General features: G+C 48.2%; 1 protein-coding gene and 1 non-coding gene across 6 annotated transcripts in view; one reads left to right on the forward strand and one right to left on the reverse strand.

Moving 5' to 3' along the window:
• The window catches only part of GYPC (glycophorin C (Gerbich blood group)), a 45,451-nt gene extending 33,026 nt beyond the window's left edge, over positions 1–12,425 (forward strand). Inside the window, exons 2-5 of one of the 5 annotated variants that reach the window (XM_030916484.1) lie at positions 2,097–2,204; positions 5,923–6,030; positions 9,509–9,565; positions 11,702–12,425. In XM_030916484.1, the coding sequence (XP_030772344.1) occupies positions 2,111–2,204; positions 5,923–6,030; positions 9,509–9,565; positions 11,702–11,898 (456 nt within the window). In that variant the 5' untranslated portion in view covers positions 2,097–2,110 and the 3' untranslated portion in view covers positions 11,899–12,425. The remainder of the gene's footprint in view (positions 1–2,096; positions 2,205–5,922; positions 6,031–9,508; positions 9,566–11,701) is intronic. The other 4 variants (XM_030916485.1, XM_010363470.2, XM_010363471.2 and 1 more) reach the window with 4 other exon arrangements.
• Positions 12,426–18,788: 6,363 nt separating this feature from the next.
• On the reverse strand, positions 18,789–18,895 carry LOC115893441. The gene has a single exon (XR_004053438.1). It is a non-coding gene; the product is annotated as a U6 spliceosomal RNA (small nuclear RNA).
• Positions 18,896–19,691: the final 796 nt, after the last annotated feature.

Raw genomic sequence — 19,691 nt, forward strand, 5'->3', positions numbered from 1 at the left:
GGCGCCGCCACCTCGCCCGGCTAGTTTTTTTTGTATTTTTTAGTAGAGACGGGGTTTCACTGGGTTAGCCAGGATGGTCTCGATCTCCTGACCTCATGATCTGCCCGTCTCGGCCTCCCAAAGTGCTGGGATTACAGGCTTCAGCCACCGCGCCCAGCCTATTCTTTCTTTCTGAACTTTGAGGTGCTTGGTGATTGGAAAAGTCTAGAACCCCACCACTAAATCCATTCATTTATATATGCATGCATTTACTCATGCATTCAGTAACTATTTATTGATACCTACCATGTACTACATACTAAATTGGAGGCTGCACTTGTTCACACTCTGTAATAAAGCCCAGCACCCACCTGAACTTGCTGTGGTCCTGCTTCAGGTCTTGCTACTGAGAAGCACTGTGAATGCTGGACCCTCCACCCTGCCTGCTTCCTGGCTCCCCAGGCCCTGACTCCTGGTGTGTTCACTGGGTCCCTTTGCTGACTCGATGCCTTGTATTATCTTCCTCCCCATGTCTAAGCTCCTTGCTGGCCCCAGACACCCCTAGCTTGGCCCACCTGCTTCCTACTGTGGACCCCTAGCCAGGAGTCTGTTTTCTCCTCACTCACTATGACTCCTGACACCAGCAACTGGTTTCTTATAAGAAAGAGGCATCTGACAGCTGCACTGGGGAGAATGACCTCACAGCACTATATGTAAAGTGATTTTCTGAGTGGAAATGACTATTATGAAGCATCCTTCTCTGTTTTATTATGCAGAGCCATTGTAATGGGAACATGGGATTTCCTATGTTAACACTGATATTCCTGTGACCCAGTAAATCCTTCTTCACAATCATCTCCCAGAGGAGAGAAGGCATTCCGTGCAGCAGCTCTAGGAAACATGCAGGTCTCCGATGTCCTACACATCCCAGCCCTCTTTGGCCAGGCCATTAAGCTGTGAAAAAATGCATTCAGTAACTTGGATAGTGTCATAGACTGGTCCTTCCCACAGGACAGTCAATGGAAAGACCTATGGGAGGGCTTCAGGAACGACTCCTCAGACAGGAGCCCCGGGAAGGGCTTCTCCAAGAGAGAACGTCCACTCCAGAGGCAAGAGCACTGGCTAAGTCCTGACCTGACACTGGATGAGCTGTGTGATCATGGGCACATCACATCTCGGAGCCTTGGTGTTCTTCCTGTGACATGGGCCAATAACACCAGGCACCTCGTAGGATGGCTGTGAAGACTGCATGATACAGTAGATAGAAGACAGCTAAAGCAACACCTGGTGCTATGGTTTGGATGTGGTTCGACCCTGCAAAAGCTCATGTTGAAATCTGATTCCCAATGTGGCAGTGATGGGAGGTGGGACCTGGTGGGAGATATGTGAGTCATAGGGACAGATCCCTCATGCATAGATTAATATCCCCTTGAGGAAGGGAGGGAGTTCTTTTTGTCATGAGACTGGACTAGTTACCTGAGAGCAGGTTGTTATAAAACCAAATTCACCTTTCTAAACTCTCTTGCTTTCTATATCACCTTGTGGTCTCCTTGCAAATGTCTGCTCCCCTTCTGCTTTCTGCCATGAGTGGGAGCAGTATGAGGCCCTCAACAGATGCAGCTGCCCAATTTGGACTTCTCAGCCACTAGAACTGTGAGCCAAATAAACCTCTCTTCTTTATAAATTACCCAAATAGTCAGCTATAGCAACACAAAATGGACTGAGACACCTAGTGTAACCATCAGATACTCCACAAACATTCAGTCGTAAACACAACAAGAGTCCCTGCCTTCATACACACCACAGAAAACCGTTGAGCATCTACCAGGTGCAGGCACCACCCTCAGTACAGGCATATGGCAGTGAACTCGAATGGACCTGGAGTGACCTGCTGGTTCAGGTTCAAACAGTTCCATCCTAGTCAGTGACCAACCAGAACCTGGTTCCTGGTCTGTGCACCCTGCTAAGAGTCGGTGGGTGCACCACACTGCTTCTGTCCACTTGGGCCCATTCACAGAGCTGTTCTCACCTGAGCAAAGGATGCAGCTTGGGCCAAGGTGCTGCTAGGCACGGACAGTCTTCCTGTCTGACCTGAGATTCTTGTCCTCTGTTCACAGGGCCTGATCCAGGGATGACCTCCGCCTCCACCACAATGCACATTACCACCACTGAAGGTGAGCTCTCATCGCACAGCCCCACCACAATGTACACTTCTATCACTGCAGGTGAGCTGTCATCACAGAGCCCTTCAAGCAGCCAGGGTGGGCAGCCTTGGTGAAAACATCCAGGGAGAACTGATCTAAGGACTTGGGCAGGGGTGGCTGTGGACATTTTTTCTCTCCTTCAGAGGTGGTTTTGAATGTGAAATGGAGGAGTCTAGCCCTGGGTAAATATATATACATATGTACATCATACATATCTGTGTATATATTTATCAGCCTTCCTCAGGGCTATTGATTCACAGGAACTCAGGGGCTGGAGAGACAGCAGCTTTGGTGAGGGAGGTTGAAGGTGGAGGTGGGATGAGGTAGACTGACCAGGCTACTTACACTTCTCCACCACCTCCCTTGTCCCACATTATTTTCTGCCCTGGGTTCATGCTCCCCAACCCTCCATCCTCAAGAAAACTTGAGCTTGCCTTTGCCTTGCTCTGAACCCTGAGCAAGTGGCTACCCATGGGTCATGGCTATGACTGCAAACTGTGTTTCAAAAACAACCAAGTTTGGGAGGTGCTGTGTGCTCTGCGACCTTCTTTGAGATCCACACTTCTCAGCAGCTTATTAATAACTCAGGAAACATGTACAATTTAAAAAGAAAGAAAAAGCAGAGGTAGCAAGTAACCAAAGACACCTGTTGGACTCTGTGTACCCTGGCATTCTCCAACTCATTGCACTGCTGAGTGTTTTTTCTTCTTAGATGGTATTATTAACATTATGCAGACACAAGTGTTCCCCTGAAGGCAGTAGGAAGTTTAGGAAATTGTTCTATAAAGGTGGGACTTGGGAGCAGTTTCAGACTTTACATATTCTTCAGCAAATAACCTGCATTCTAGGCCTCCAAATAAACCTGCATTCTAAGAAAAGACAGAGGCTTGTTCTGCAACTTCAAAGTAAATGCCCAAACTCAAAACAGCCCTGCCCCATGAGATTGCTGTCCCATCACTCTCAAGGCCCTGAGTGATCTGACCCCTCCTCAGCTGCCTCACACTGTACTTCCCCATCCCTCTGGAGTCCCAGCAGAAGTGATGGGTGAATGCTCCCCCACCCACACATAACCAGCACCTTGCCATCCTCTGCGTTACCCTCTCCCACTTCAGTCCTTTGTGTGGCCAAGTCCTGCTCCTCCTGCAGATTCGCTGCAGTCCTCACTCCCCAGGAGGGAATGGGAGCAGGGTAGGGTGAGGAGCAGCCATCAGGCCATTGAAAAACACAAACCACACAACCTGTCCCAAGCACAGTTAATAGCCTCATCTTTTTTCACCCTGTATAGTGTACATAGAGCAACCAGCTCTGCCCTGTTTTCTGCGGCTTTCATGGTTTTAGAATGGAAAAGATCCAAGCAAGTTCTTGCAACTGTTGCAAGGACTGAGTTAAAATGCATTAAATGTTGAGACCAGCACCTGGCACCTAGTAAGCAATTATTAGTTGTTTTAAAGGAAGAGGAAATAACAGTCTCTTCTAACCCTGTCTCTGTTGGACAAACTGTCATTAAGAAATGCTGTCTTCACCCGGGAAATTTCTGAGGGCAGTTCTGGGTATTTGAGCTTCTATAACCATCCATGCCTACTTAAGCTAAGTGTTATTCTTTCTGAACTTTGAGGTGCTTGGTGATTGGAAAAGCCGAGAAGTCCACCACTAAATCCATTCATTTATATATGCATGCGTTTACTCATGCATTCAGTGAACATTTATTGAGTACCTACTAGGTGCTAGATACTAAATTGGAGGCTGCACTTATTCACACTCTATAATAAAGTCCAGCACCCACCTGAAGTTGCTATGGCTCCTGCTTCAGGTCTTGCTACTGAGAAGCACTGTGAATGCTGGACCCTCCACCCTGCCTGGTTCCTGGCTCCCCAGGCCCTGACTCCTGGTGTGTTCACTGAGTGCCTTTGTTGACTCGATGCCTTGTTTTATCTTCTTCCCCACGTCTAAGCTCTTTGCTGGCCCCGGACACCCCTAGCTTGGCCCACCTGCTTCCTGCTGTGGACCCCTAGCCGGAAAGTCTGTTTTCCCCTCTCCCACTATGACTTCTGACACCAGCATCTGGTTTCTTATAAGAAAGTAGAGAAAAAAAAAAAAAAAGAAAGAAAAGAAGAAAGAAAGAAAGAAAAGAAGAAAGGAAGACAGGAAGGAAGGAAGAAAGGAAGGAAGGAAGGAAAGAGAGAGAGAGAGAAAGAAAGGAACAAAGAAGGAAAGAAAAGAAAACAAAGAGGAGAAAGAAAGAGAGAAAGAACGAAAGAAAAAAAGAAAGAGAGAAAGAAAGAAAGAAAGAGGCATTTGGCAGCTGCACTGGGGAGAATGACCTCACAGCACTATATGTAAAGTGATTTTCTGAGTGGAAATGACTATTATGAAGCATCCTTCTCTGTTTTATTATGCAGAGCCATTGTAATGGGAACATGGGATTTCCTATGTTAACACTGATATTCCTGTGACCCAGTAAATCCTTCTTCACAATCATCTCCCAGAGGAGAGAAGGCATTCCGTGCAGCAGCTCTAGGAAACATGCAGGTCTCCGATGTCCTACACATCCCAGCCCTCTTTGGCCAGGCCATTAAGCTGTGAAAAAATGCATTCAGTAACTTGGATAGTGTCATAGACTGGTCCTTCCCACAGGACAGTCAATGGAAAGACCTATGGGAGGGCTTCAGGAACGACTCCTCAGACAGGAGCCCCGGGAAGGGCTTCTCCAAGAGAGAACGTCCACTCCAGAGGCAAGAGCACTGGCTAAGTCCTGACCTGACACTGGATGAGCTGTGTGATCATGGGCACATCACATCTCGGAGCCTTGGTGTTCTTCCTGTGACATGGGCCAATAACACCAGGCACCTCGTAGGATGGCTGTGAAGACTGCATGATACAGTAGATAGAAGACAGCTAAAGCAACACCTGGCGCTATGGTTTGGATGTGGTTCAACCCTGCAAAAGCTCATGTTGAAATTTGATTCCCAGTGTGGCAGTGATGGAAGGTGGGACCTGGTGGGAGATATTTGGGTCATCGAGGCTAATCCCTCATGCATAGACTAATAGCTGCTTGAGGGAGGGAGGGAGTTCCTTCCGTCACGAGACTGGATTCGTTACCTGAGAGCAGGTTATTATAAAACCAAATTCACCTTTCTAAACTCTCTTGCTTTTGTATCACTTTGTGGTCTCTTTACAAATGTCTGCGCCCCTTCTGCTCTTTGCCATGAGTGGGAGCAGTATGAGGCCCTCAACAGATGCAGCTGCCCAATTTGGACTTCTCAGCCACTAGAACTGTGAGCCAAATAAACCTCTCTTCTTTATAAATTACCCAAATATTCAGCTATAGCAACACAAAATGGACTGAGACACCTGGTGTAAGCATCAGATACTCCACAAACATTCTGTCGTAAACACAACAAGAGTCCCTGCCTTCGTATACACTACAGATAACTGTTGAGCATCTACCAGGTGGAGGCACCATCCTCAGTGCAGGCATACAGCAGAGAACTCGAATGGACATGGAATGACCTGGTGGTTTAGGTTCAAACAGCTCCATCCCAGTCAGTGACCAACCAGAACCTGGTTCCTGGTCTGTGCACCCTGCTAAGAGTCGGTGGGTGCACCACACTGCTTCTGTCCACTTGGGCCCATTCACAGAGCTGTTCTCACCTGAGCAAAGGATGCAGCTTGGGCCAAGGTGCTGCTAGGCATGGACAGTCTTCCTGTCTGACCTGAGATTCTTGTCCTCTGTTCACAGGGCCTGATCCAGGGATGACCTCCGCCTCCACCACAATGCACATTACCACCACTGAAGGTGACGTCTTATCACACAGCCCCACCACAATGTACACTTCTATCACTGCAGGTGAGCTGTCATCACAGAGCCCTTCAAGCAGCCAGGGTGGGCAGCCTTGGTGAAAACATCCAGGGAGAACTGATCTAAGGACTTGGGCAGGGGTGGCTGTGGATATTTTTTCTCTCCTTCAGAGGTGGTTTTGAATGTGAAATGGAGGAGTCTAGCCCTGGGTAAATATATATACATATGTACATCATACATATCTGTGTATATATTTATCAGCCTTTCTCAGGGCTATTGACTCACAGGAACTCAGGGGCTGGAGAGACAGCAGCTTTGGTGAGGGAGGTTGAAGGTGGAGGTGGGATTAGGGTAGACTGACCAGGCTACTTACACTTCTCCACCATCTCCCTCATTCCACATTATTTTCTGCCCTGGGTCCATGCCCCCCAACCCTCCATCCTCAAGGAAACTTGAGCCTGCTTTTGCCTTGCTTTGAACTGTGAGCAAGTGGATCCCCACTGGTCATGGCTGTGACTGCAAACTGTGTTACGAGAACAACCACGTTTGGGAGGTGTTATGTGCTCTGCGACCTTCTTGGAGATCCACACTTCTCAGCAGCTTATTAATAACTCAGGAAACATGTACAATTTAAAAAGAAAGAAAAAGCAGAGGCAGCAAGTAACCAAAGACACCTGTTGGACTCTGTGTACCCTGGCATTCTCCAACTCATTGCACTGCTGAGCGTTTTTTCTTCTTAGATGGTATTATTAACATTATGCAGACACAAGTGTTCCCCTGAAGGCAGTAGGAAGTTTAGGAAATTGTTCTATAAAGGTGGGACTTGGAAGCAGTTTCAGACTTTCCATTTTCTTCAGCTGTCCCTCCCCAAGGCCTCCAAATAAACCTGCATTCTAAGAAAAGACAGAGGCTTGTTCTGCAACTTCAAAGTAAATGCCCAAACTCAAAACAGCCCTGCCCCATGAGACTGCTGTCCCATCACTCTCAAGGCCCTGAGTGATCTGACCCCTCCTCAGCTGCCTCACACTGTACTTCCCCATCCCTCTGGAGTCCCAGCAGAAGTGAGGGGTGACTGCTCCCCCATCCACACATAACCAGCACCTTGCCATCCTCTGCGTTACCCTCTCGCACTTCAGTCCTTTGTGTGGCCAAGTCCTGCTCCTCCTGCAGATTCGCTGCAGTCCTCACTCCCCAGGAGGGAATGGGAGCAGGGTAGGGTGAGGAGCAGCCATCAGGCCATTGAAAAACACAAACCACACAACCTGCCCCAAGCACAGTTAATAGCCTCATCTTTTGATCCCCTGTATAGTGTACATAGAGCAACCAGCTCTGCCCTGTTTTCTGGGGCTTTCATAGTTTTAGAATGGATAAGCCCCAAGCAAGGTTCTTGCAACTGTTGCAAGGACTGAGTTAAAATGCATTAAATGTTGAGACCAGCGCCTGGCACCTAGTAAGCAATTATTAGTTGTTTTAAAGGAAGAGGAAATAACAGTCTCTTCTAACCCTGTCTCTGTTGGACAAATTGTCAAAAGACATGCTGGAAAATTTCTGAGGGCAGTTCTGGATATTTGAGCTTCTATAACCATCTATGCCTACTTAAGCAAGGTGTTATTCTTTCTTTCTGAACTTTGAGGTGCTTGGTGAATAGAAAAGTCTAGAAGCCCACCACTAAATCCATTCATTTATATATGCATGCATTTACTCATGCATTCAGTGAATATTTATTGAGTACCTACTAGGTGCTAGATACTAAATTGGAGGCTGCACTTGTTCACACTCTATAATAAAGTCCAGCACCCACCTGAACTTGCTATGGCTCCTGCTTCAGGTCTTGCTACTGAGAAGCACTGTGAATGCTGGACCCTCCACCCTGCCTGGTTCCTGGCTCCCCAGGCCCTGACTCCTGGTGTGTTCACTGAGTGCCTTTGCTGACTCGATGCCTTGTTTTACCTTCCTCCCCACTTTCACGCTTCTTGATGGCCCGAGACACCCCTACCTAGGCCCACCTGCTTCCTACTGTGGACCCCTAGCCAGGAGTCTGTTTTTCCCTCACCCACTATGACTCCTGATACCAGCAACTGGTTTCTTATAAGAGGGAGGCATCTGGCAGCTGCACTGGGGAGAATGACCTCACAGCACTATATGTAAAGTGATTTTCTGAGTGGAAATGACTATTATGAAGCATCCTTCTCTGTTTTATTATGCAGAGCCATTGTAATGGGAACATGGGATTTCCTATGTTCACACTGATATTTCTGTGATCCAGTAAATCCTTCTTCACAATCATCTCCCAGAATAGAGAAGGCATTCCGTGCAGTAACTCTAGGAAACATGCAGGTCTCCGATGTCCTACATATCCCAGCCCTCTTTGGCCAGGCCATTAAGCTGTGAAAAAATGCATTCAGTAACTTGGATAGTGTCATAGACTGGTCCTTCCCACAGGACAGTCAATGGAAAGACCTATGGGAGGGCTTCAGGAACGACTCCTCAGACAGGAGCCCCGGGAAGGGCTTCTCCAAGAGAGAACGTCCACTCCAGAGGCAAGAGCACTGGCTAAGTCCTGACCTGACACTGGATGAGCTGTGTGATCATGGGCACATCACATCTCGGAGCCTTGGTGTTCTTCCTGTGACATGGGCCAATAACACCAGGCACCTCGTAGGATGGCTGTGAAGACTGCATGATACAGTAGATAGAAGACAGCTAAAGCAACACCTGGCGCTATGGTTTGGATGTGGTTCGACCCTGCAAAAGCTCATGTTGAAATTTGATTCCCAATGTGGCAGTGATGGGAGGTGGGACCTGGTGGGAGATATTTGAGTCATAGGAACAGATCCCTCATGCATAGATTAATACTCCCTTGAGGAAGGGAGGGAGTTCTTTCTGTCACGAGACTGGATTAGTTACCTGAGAGCAGGTTGTTATAAAACCAAATTCACCTTTCTAAACTCTCTTGCTTTCTATATCACCTTGTGGTCTCTTTGCAAATGTCTGCTCCCCTTCTGCTTTTTGCCATGAGTGGGAGCTGTATGCAACCCGCACCAGATGCAGCTGCCCAATTTGGACTTCCCAGTCACTAGAACTGTGAGCCAAATAAACCTCTCTTCTTTATAAATTACCCAAGTATTCAGCTATAGCAACACAAAGTGGACTGAGACCCCTGGTGTAAGCATCAGATACTCCACAAACATTCTGTCATAAACACAACAAGAGTCCCTGCCTTCATACACACCACAGATAACTGTTGAGCATCTACCAGGTGGAGGCACCACCCTCAGTGCAGGCATACAGCAGAGAACTCGCATGGGCCTGGAGTGACCTGAGTTCCATCCCAGACCAGGCAGAGCCTGGTTCCTGGTCTGGGCACCTCTGCTAGGATTCAGTGGGTACACCACACTGCTCCTGTTTACTTGGGCCCATTTACAGAGCTGCTCACACCTGAATAAAGGATGCAGCTTGGGACAAGGTGCTGCTAGGCATGGAGAGTCTTCCTGTCTGACCTCAGATTCTTGTCCTCTGTTCACAGGGCCTTATCCAGGAGTGACCTATGCCCTCACCACAACGGACATTGCCATCATTGCAGGTGAGCTGTCATCACAGAGCCCTTCAAGCAGCCAGGGTGGGCAGCCTTGGTGAAAACATCCAGGTAGAACTGATCTAAGGACTTGGGCAGGGGTGGCTGTGGACATTTTTTCTCTCCTTCAGAGGTGGTTTTGTATGTGAAATGGAGGGGTCTAGTAAATATACATACATAGGTACATGGTACATATCTGTATATATATTTATCAGCCTTCCTCAGGGCTGTTGACTCACAGGAACTCAGGGGCTGGAGAGGCAGCAGCTTTGGTGAGGGAGGTTGAGGGTGGAGGTGGGATGAGGGTAGACTGACCAGGCTACTTATACTTCTCCCCCACCTCCCTTATCCCACATTATTTTCTGCCCTGGGTCCATGTACCCCAACCCTCCATCCTCAAGGAAACTTGAGCCTGCCTTTGCCTTGCTTTGAACCCTGAGCAAGTGGCTCCCCACGGGTCATGGCTGTGACTGCAAACTGTGTTTCAAGAACAACCAAGTTTGGGAGGTGTTATGTGCTCTGCGACCTTCTTTGAGATCCACACTTCTCAGCAGTTTATTAATAACTCAGGAAACATGTACAATTTAAAAAGAAAAAGCAGCAGCAGCAAGCAGTCAAAGACACCTGTTGGACTCTGTGTAACCTGGCATTCTCCAACTCATTGCACCACTGAGCTTTTTTTTTGAGACCAAGTCTCGCTCTGTCACCCAGGCTGGAGTGCAGTGGCGCTATCTCAGCTCACTGCAAGCTCCGCCTCCTGGATTCATGCCATTCTCCTGCCTCAGCCTCCTGAGTAGCTGGGACTACAGGCGCCCGCCACCACACCCGGCTAATTAGATGGTATTATTAACATTATGCAGACACAAGTGTTCCCCTGAAGGCAGTAGGAAGTTTAGGAAATTGTTCTATAAAGGTGGGACTTGGGAGCAGTTTCAGACTTTCCGTGTTCTTCAGCAGTCCCTCCCCAAGGCCTCCAAATAAACCTAAGAAAAGGCATTCTAAGAAAAGTCAGACACCTGTTCTGCAATTTAAAAGTAAATGCCTAAACTCAAAACAGCCCCGCCCCATGAGACTGCTGCCCTATCACTCTCAAGGCCCTGAGTGATCTGACCCCTCCTCAGCCGCCTCACATTGTATTTCCCCACCCCTCTGGAGTCCCAGCAGAAGTGAGGGGTGATTGCTCCCCCACCCACACATAACCAGCACCTTGCCATCCTCTGCGTTACCCTCTCCCACTTCAGTCCTTTGTGTGGCCAAGTCCTGCTCCTCCTGCAGATTCGCTGCAGTCCTCACTCCCCAGGAGGGAATGGGAGCAGGGTAGGGTGAGGAGCAGCCATCAGGCCATTGAAAAACACAAACCACACAACCTGTCCCAAGCACAGTTAATAGCCTCATCTTTTTTGCCCCTGTATAGTGTACATAGAGCAACCAGCTCTGCCCTGTTTTCTGGGACTTTCCTGGTTTTATAATGGAAAATATCCAAACAAGGTTCAGTCCTGGGATATGATTCTAGACTGTTTGCAGAATGCTTAGTAGCAGAACTGTGGGGAAGAAAAAGAGGAGGGAGGGAAGGAAGGAGAGGAGAGAAGGGGAGAGGAGGATCATTTTAGGAAGGCACAGGTTACAGGGCCAGCACACAACAGGCCGGTGAAGCATGGGGAAGGAATGAACTGGCCTGTCTGGCGTTGGTACAGTTGTCTCCGATGTATAATCATTCAACTTATGAGTTCTTGAGTTTGCAATGGCGTGAACGCAAACACATTCAGTAGAAACCATACTTTGAATTTTGAACTTCGACCATTTCCCAGGGTGGCAATATATAGTATGATGCACTACATTATAAAATATGGGTCAGATGATTTTGCACAACTTTAGATTAATGTAAGTGTTCTGAGCCTGCTTAAGGTAGGCTAGCCCAAGCTTTGATGCTCAGTAGGTTTAGAGTATTAAATGCATTTTTCGTTTACAGTATTTTTTAACTTATTATGGACTTACAGGAACCTGGCCCCCATCATAAATCAAGGAGCATCTGTTTTGGTTGTGGCAGCATATCTGTCCTCACACAACTCCTGTGGGTCTTGACCCCCATCCCAGGTCCCAGGGCCTCTGCCTCAGACTGACCCTTGCACCTCTTCCCACCTGCAGGCGTGATTGCCGTTGTGGCCATCGTCCTAGTCTGCCTCCTGTTCGTCTTGCTGCACTACATGTACCGGCACAAGGGCACGTACCACACCAACGAGGCCAAGGGCACGGAGTTTGCTGAGAGTGCAGATGCAGCCCTGCAGGGCGACCCTGCCCTCCAAGATGCTGGTGACAATAGCAGAAAGGAGTACTTTATTTGAGGGACAACAGACTTCACTTCCCTGAATGCCTCCTCCAGCTCCATCAGGAAAAACATACCCCATTGCCCAGCACCCCTACTGATACCACCAGGCAGACAGAGAGAACACTTGCTCCTTCCCGAGATATGCACCTGGAAACACTAGGTGCCTGCCCAGGGAGGAACGGAGGAGGACTCGTGCTGCAAGAGGCCTCTCCCAGGGACCCAGGGAGGCGGTGGCCACCTCAGAGGTCACCCTTTGCTTCGCAGAGGTGGGAGAAAATCTGGGCACATGGGGCCCCCTGGGTAGTGCAGGACAGTATCAGCTCACTGGCAGGAAAGTCCTTGTTGAGGGAGAGGGGGTGCCGGGGTACCCGGGGCTGGGGAAGCAAGGAAATAAGTCATCTGTGTGCTGACTGGGGATAATGGCATCAAATGTCAGTCCTTGACATTTGGGGGGAACAGCAGGTGCCAGAGCTAAAAGGTACCTTTGTCTCCCATTGATCCAGCTCAAAACGATTGGAAATAAATTTGAAATGTAACCGAGCATTCAGAGTCCAACAGTATTACTGTAGTTGTCTAGGGGAAGATAAACGCCACCCAGGGCTTGCTTTTCACCTGTGCAATGTTCTGTTCTCTGATGGGGCCTGGACGGTTCATTTCTGGCTCCTGTGGGGGCCAGTTCTCAGAGAGCACAGCCGGTACAAGCGGCTCCCAAGCCTGCCAAGGGAGGAAGGACAGTGACCAGCTTTCCTTTCCCTACAGGAGCACCAGCTGCACAAAACAAAAGGGAGGGTGAAATGTCCCTCTAGAAATAGCCTGTCCCAGCAGCCAGGGCACCGGCTGAAGTGCTGATTTTCCAGGGTGCAGTATTAGAACAAATGGACCTGATCCAAAAATATGAGTGAATCTCATCCTTCCAGTCACAGTGACCAGGATACCCCATGGTGCAGAGCTCTGCTCCCCGGCTTTGGGTCCCAGCTCCCCTTTCCTGGTCCCAGGACCTTGAACAACTTGGTTGACCCCTCTGGCCTCCGTGTTCTCCTCCCTTATGTGGAAATGTTGCTGATAATGGCACCTCTGTTGTGCCTGACTCCAAGCGTTGAGGGTCAAGTGCTCAGACCTCCCTATCTTCCAGTGTCAACGACTGCGTGCAGCGGTAGACAAACATTCCACATTGCACTACTTCTGCACACTTCCTGAGGAGTAGCCATAATTCAAAATAACAGAGTAACAGAAAGAGATTAACTGGTTAACCATTCCCTTCCAGGCGAGTTTTTCCAAGATTCCCAACAGCTCAGCTGTCACTCCAAGGACCAGCAGCTGTGAGGTTAAAGACTGCACGCCAGGTGCTGGGGTCACCTAGGTACTCCCTGGGGCTGCGGTTTCTTGAGGCTGCACCATCTCCACCTGGGGGTTGGCAGAAAGGTCCCAAAGATCTCCCTGGGAGGATTATGGGGATGCGAGCTCAGTGGGAAGTCCACCTGCCAGAGGAGCTGGCAGTCCTGGGGCTGTGGTGGGGGAGATGAGCTGGGAGTTCACAGAAGCAGTGACGGCAGAAGCCTGGTCCAAAAGTGAGAACTCTCCCTGGTGACTCAAGCTTGCAGGCCGTCATCTATGAAATAAAGGGCTTGACTGTATCTGCATGGCCCACACTGATCTTCAGAACAGCAGTGTGGCAAAAATGCAATAAATAGTCCCAACAAATATTCGCAAGTCTGTTTAGAAAATGATGTATCATGCAGGTGAAAGCAGTGCAGGCTCCTCGGCGTCTTCACTGGCCCAGTGTGGATGCTGACTCTGGTGAGAGGGGAGCAGTGCACACAACCTTTCCCAGGCATGTTGAGCCAAAGACCCCATTTGCCCACAGGATACCTGCTAGGAGCTCATGGACCAAGTGGTCCACAGAGCACATTTTGGAAACACTCAGGTAAACGATTTCTAACATCCCTTCCTGTGGCAATGCCATTTCAGGTTTTTGAGCACCCATATCTTCCAGGTTTGGGAGCACAGATCACTGTCCAGTGAGCACAGAGGAGGCAGCAGAACCTACACATAGACATGCGTTGGGGTGAAAAGTCTCCAGAAGAGGATGAACCCAGGGCTCTCCAGGCCTCCTAGACAGCGGGTGCCTATGTGGGGGAAGGATGACAGTAACTCATTCCTTTCTCCCTCACTGGGCCCAGGAGCTGTCTACACTAAGCTTGACTCCCTGGCCCCTCACCTCCCCTTCCTCACCTCCTTTTATCCTCACTCTTTTGCCTGCACAGTGTCCTGGAAAACAATCGAAACACAGTCTGCTCCCAGTCCACTGGGTCCCCAGACCCAGCCAGAATCAGGCTCAGCAGCAGTAGTGATGACATGGAAGTTGCAGAGCTGGGCTGTCCCAGGTGGCCTAGCTCAGATGCCACAAGGAGGGAGCTGTCACAGGCTAACTGCAGAGGCCAGACGGCCACACCAGAGAGCAGGGCAACTTAAAGAGCTAGTGCACACACACACACACACACACACACACACACACAGAGTGCACGCTGGTGGACACTGGTGGGCAATTAATAATGCTGTCTTAGATTAGGGACCAGGTTTTTAAATCTTTGATCCTTCCTCCAGCAATGCACTAAGTCATTCTGCAGCATGCCTGCAACCAATGTTAGTTGCGGTAAATAATGCACAAATTTGCACATACCAAAGAGTCAAAAAAACTGTTAAGAAGGAAGAAAGAGGAGAGGAAAGGAAGAGAGGGGATGGGGCAGAGAAGGGCTGGAAGAAGAAGGAAAGGCACAGAGTTCTGTCTGTAGAAAATCCCAGCTTCTTTGCACATAAGCCTCCTTTAATCCTCGAAATAATCCTGGCAAGTGGATATCCTTATCCTCCCTTTAGATCTGTAGAAATTGAGGCTCAGAAAGGTCAATGAGCTTTGCTGGAGGTCTCACAGCTGCTCATGGCAGAGGAGCCATTTAACTCAGGCCTGTCTGGCCTCCCTTCAGCAGGTTGAGATGAGTCAGCAGGAGCTCCCCAGGGAGCAGAGCAGGTGGCATCAAGACTCATGGATGCTGGCATGACTCACCAGTGGTGGGATCAGAGAATCCTCAGCCAGGTCTCTGCCACCCAGTGGCCCTGAACAGTGATGGCCCAAGCACCTCTGCCAGCATCCCCATCCCCAGTCAGAGCTGGCCTGGTTGAGAGGTCCCTCCTCGTGCTGGGGAGAGATGATGCAGTGGAGCCTACCTGCTCTTGGTGGGATGATTAGCTTATAGAGATAGCAAGTGCTGCCAGCCTCGTCACACCTCATCCACACTTCCAGTACCCAGGACACTTGCACCCATGCCACTCTTATGAAAAGGAAAATGATCATCTAGATTACATCAAGCCAAAACTTCCCTACCAACCTTTCTTAGATGATTTGTGCTTCTTCAAAGTGCTCATTCCCAAACTAAGAGTATTTAGTGATTACATTTTGGATCCAGAGACAGATAGGTAATATATATGTGTGTGTGTGTCTGAGTATATAGCTGTAATTCACAAACATTTATTAGGTACCATGTAAGTGTTGGAATTACATAGCTGAATATAGCAGCCTCTGCCTTCAGGGGTCCATGGCTTAGGGGAGAAGATAAAACATGTAAATATATATAAGCCCTAAAGTATTACGGATGCTGAGAGAGTAGTGATACAAATCAATTTAAAACACTAAGGAGAGAGAGCAGTTCTATCTTGCGAGTGAGATGGACTTAGGAAAGGCTTTAGAGAGGAAGGGAGGCTTGGGCCAGTTACACAGTATATAAGGGCTTGACCATAGAGCGGCTTCAGTCCCAAGCTAAGAAATTTGGACTCTGTTGCATAGGTAATAAAGAGTCACTGAAGGAACAGGTCAGTCTCTATCATACGGATAAGATAATGATCAAATTAAACAAGACAAAAGATAAAAATGCACCATGGAAATTCACAAAGGGGCTTCAAAAGGTCTAGCAAGGCTCAGACCCTGCCCATGGAGCTGGAGGCCTCCCCACCCTGGGGCTCACCCGCTGCTCCAGCTGCCCCATTGTTTAGTCTGAGTTTCACATGACTCGGCCCATCCTGCCTGGAGAGAGATGGATCTCATCCATTCCCCAGAAGCAGCAGCAGGAGGTCAAGGCTTTGAGCCAACTGTTATGTAAATATTAAAGAGAATTTTCTCTTCTTTTCTAATGGAAGGAACTCCCCTTCATGATTTTATCTTTTTGTCCTCCCTGGAGAGAGGCTGCTTAATTGTTTTCATTCCTTACCTAAATATTTTTATCATCATAGCAACGGGAATGATTTAGGGGCCAACGGGATTTTAACTGGCCCAGTGCCACAAGTGGAACTATAGGCATTTTAATGTTTGCAATTTAGCATGTCAGCACGATGTTATGAAAAGAGAGTGGCTCTGGAATTGGACAGACTTGGACAAAACTCTCATCTCAGACACTAACTAGCTCTGTGTGACCCAGGAAGAGTTACTTAACTTTTCCGTGCTCCAGGATTCTTACCAGTAACATCATGGCCAAAATATTTGCATTTTCATGTTTTGAAGAGTAATTTAAATGAGGATATAAGCTTGCCAAGAACTGTGAAGGGTCTGAGGTTTTGCCCTGCCTTGAAGTGAGCAATTTGGCCTATACCAGTTTCATAGATGCTGACAGAAGACGTGAGATTCCTGGGTCAGAGACAAAGGCACTTACAGCCCAGCAAGCAGTATGATGACATCAGCATATTTGAATGACATCTCCTCATCTCCAAGTTACACGTGGGTGATGTGGTTGATCTCAGAAGATGTTTATCCATATGGTGGGTTGAGTTCCAGAAGAGAAATCTTAAGCCAAGAAAATCAGAATCTCATAATGGGCAGTAAAATGCCTGCCTTTTGCACTGGATGGAGCTACTACTTGGTCTTCCAAGTCTGTTTAATACACAAACATCCTGGAAAATGTAGTCAAGAACACAGTGCAGTTCCTGCCTCACTCAACAGATGTAAAAAATGCAAGAGACCTGTGGAGAATTGTCTCCCAACAAGGTAGGCACTGCCTAACATCATGCCTGGTACCTGTGAGTACTCAATAAATACATGTTGAATGAACAATGCAATGAACTAAATAACAGGGCTCATAGTGAGTCGAGATTGTGCCACTGCACTCCAGCCTGGGCGACAGAGCGAGACTCTGTCTCAAAAAAAAAAAAAAAAAAAAAAAAAAGTAGAAAACTTTTCTTCTCCATCCTCTGGCCAGTGTATGAGAGATCTCACTGCAGGCTTGTCTTTGTTATTGGTTTTCTATGACGGGAACACATAGAGGCATACAGCTGTGAGAATGTCTTGGTTCATGAGCGGATCCATAAATCCAGAGCCCTGGCAAGAAGGTTGGATGGAGTTCGCCAGCCTCTATTCTAAGATCATCCTGTAATCAAGAGGTCTCTTGCCAACACTATAGACCTCCAAAGCTGATGTTAAGGTATGCAGATCTCCTAGTCTTTTTAGAACCAAACACATTACATTAGCCACCTTTTATTTTTTAAGTAGCTGAAATTATTATCATTTTTTCTCTCTCAAAAAGTACTTAGAAACAAGTTCTATATACAGCTCTCTCAAGATAAAGCATCCTGTGGGCTTACTGAGATGCCCTAAGTCAGAGTCAGGTCACTGCTATCTCTAGGGAAGGACCTTTTTTTTTTTTTTTTTTTTTTTTTTTTGAGACGGAGTTGTGCTCTCATTGCCCAGGCTGGAGTGCAATGATGCAACCTCGGCTCATGGGAACCTCCGCCTCCCAGATTCAAGCAATTCTTCCGCCTCAGTTTCCCAAGTAGCTGGGATTACAGGCACCCACCACCACGCCCGCCCAGATAATTTTTTTGTATTTTTTTTTTTTGAGATGGAGTCTCGCTCTGTCGCCCAGGCTGGAGTGCAGTGGCCGGATCTCAGCTCACTGCAAGCTCCGCCTCCCGGGTTTACGCCATTCTCCTGCCTCAGCCTCCTGAGTAGCTGGGACTACAGGCGCCCGCCACCACGCCTGGCTAGTTTTTTTGTATTTTTTTAGTAGAGACGGGGTTTCACCATGTTAGCCAGGATGGTCTCGATCTCCTGACCTCGTGATCCGCCCGTCTCGGCCTCCCAAAGTGCTGGGATTACAGGCTTGAGCCACCGCGCCTGGCCCGGGAAGGACCATCTTGTTCATAGTACACGGACTGCAGTACACGGACATTGTCTTCTTAAGGTAACAAATGGAGGTGTTACGGTGAAAGGATGGTAGACATCCAGACCTCAGCTCCCAGGCAGATAGCACCACTAATTCTTTCATTCAGGACACAAATGTTCTCTGCATTTACACTACAGGAGGTGCAATGCCAGAGACTTGGAGCTGAGCAAGGCCTTGCTGGCTCCCTGGAGGACACTGGCTGCAATAAGAGATGTGTTAAAATAGTTCAAGCTGCAAGGGGTCCATCATAGATGGCCAAATGGACTGAGGAGAAGTCAGGGGAGGATTGTTGGAGGGAGAATTCTGAGACGGGTTTTGAAGGAGCTATCTAGGTGAGCAGATGACGAATGCAGAGAAAGCGAGGTAATATTGGAACCTGCAAGTATGCAGTTCTTCCTGCAGCTTCAGGCATGTATGGAAGTAACTGAGGATGACTCCAGACCCAGAGACCGCAAAGAGCCAGGTAATGAGGGGGCTGGCCACTATGCTGTAATTGAAGGTGGTAAGAGCCCTTTACAGGAGGAAAGTGGGAGGAGATATGGTCAGATTTGCAAATCACGTTGCATCCAATGTTGAGAGGAATTAGCAGTTGTACTCTGGGGACAAAGACAGCCTAGAAATTACTGAGGCCTGAACAGGGAAAAGCCCCTTATGAGAGATCTCTCAGGATGGAGACAAAATCCTCTTTTTTTTTTTTTTTAATAAAAATATGGAACGCTTCATGAATGTGCATGTTATCCATGCACAGAGGCCATGCTAATCTTCTCTGCATCATTCCAATTTTAGTATATGTGCTGCCTAAATGAGCACCAAAAGCCTCTTTTAACACAATTGTGAATCGATATGACCCTGAATTGGTTATGAAACACCTTGTGTTCAATAGCCCCTAGAGCAAAAGATCAAACTAGACCTGTTCGGTTTGTGGATGAAGACCGTCCATCTGCCTTTGTAACTAAAATCTCTATGGAATAAACCAAGTTTTTAAGTATCACATAGACACATCTGCAGCTCCTCCACAACAAAAGATACCCAACTAGGATCCCAGAGAGAAAATGAAAGCAAAGGATTCAGAAGGACTACCTCATGAGGCTCGGCCTCTATGCCTCTGCGAGGGCAGGGGGAAGGCCATTTCACCCAGGCTTTTGACCTGAGTCAGAAATTCTACCCTGCAAGTGTTCTTCTTTGGGATGAGTATTAGAAAGCTCTCTGCCAAGTACGTCCCTCCAGGCAGAGAGGAAGCAGGGAGAGTAGTGAGAAGGCCCACCACCTTCCCTCTTCATCTGGAGATAGGAGAGCAGAAAGGGATGCCGAGGCATGGGTGTGGAGTGTGTGGTGGGAGGGACACAGGAGGGAAGAAAACGTAGATGATTCCAAGCTCACTACTCTTCCCCAGCTCAGCTCTGACACCCTTCTCGGTTCGGAATGCCATCCTGCGCCCATGCGAGAACGTGAGACCAAAAAAAAAAAAAAAAAGGCTGTGCTAGAAGTCAGGCAAAATACCCAGGAGGGTTTCAGACAAGGTCACAAAATCCACTACGGGACTTGTGTCCCACTTTCTCATTTTCCTAAGAAATGAGGTCATGGAGATGCCAGAGGGAGCAGGCTT

The sequence above is a fragment of the Rhinopithecus roxellana genome, chromosome 14 (genome assembly GCF_007565055.1).
Source record: "Rhinopithecus roxellana isolate Shanxi Qingling chromosome 14, ASM756505v1, whole genome shotgun sequence".
In the NCBI taxonomy this organism is placed as follows: domain Eukaryota; kingdom Metazoa; phylum Chordata; class Mammalia; order Primates; family Cercopithecidae; genus Rhinopithecus; species Rhinopithecus roxellana.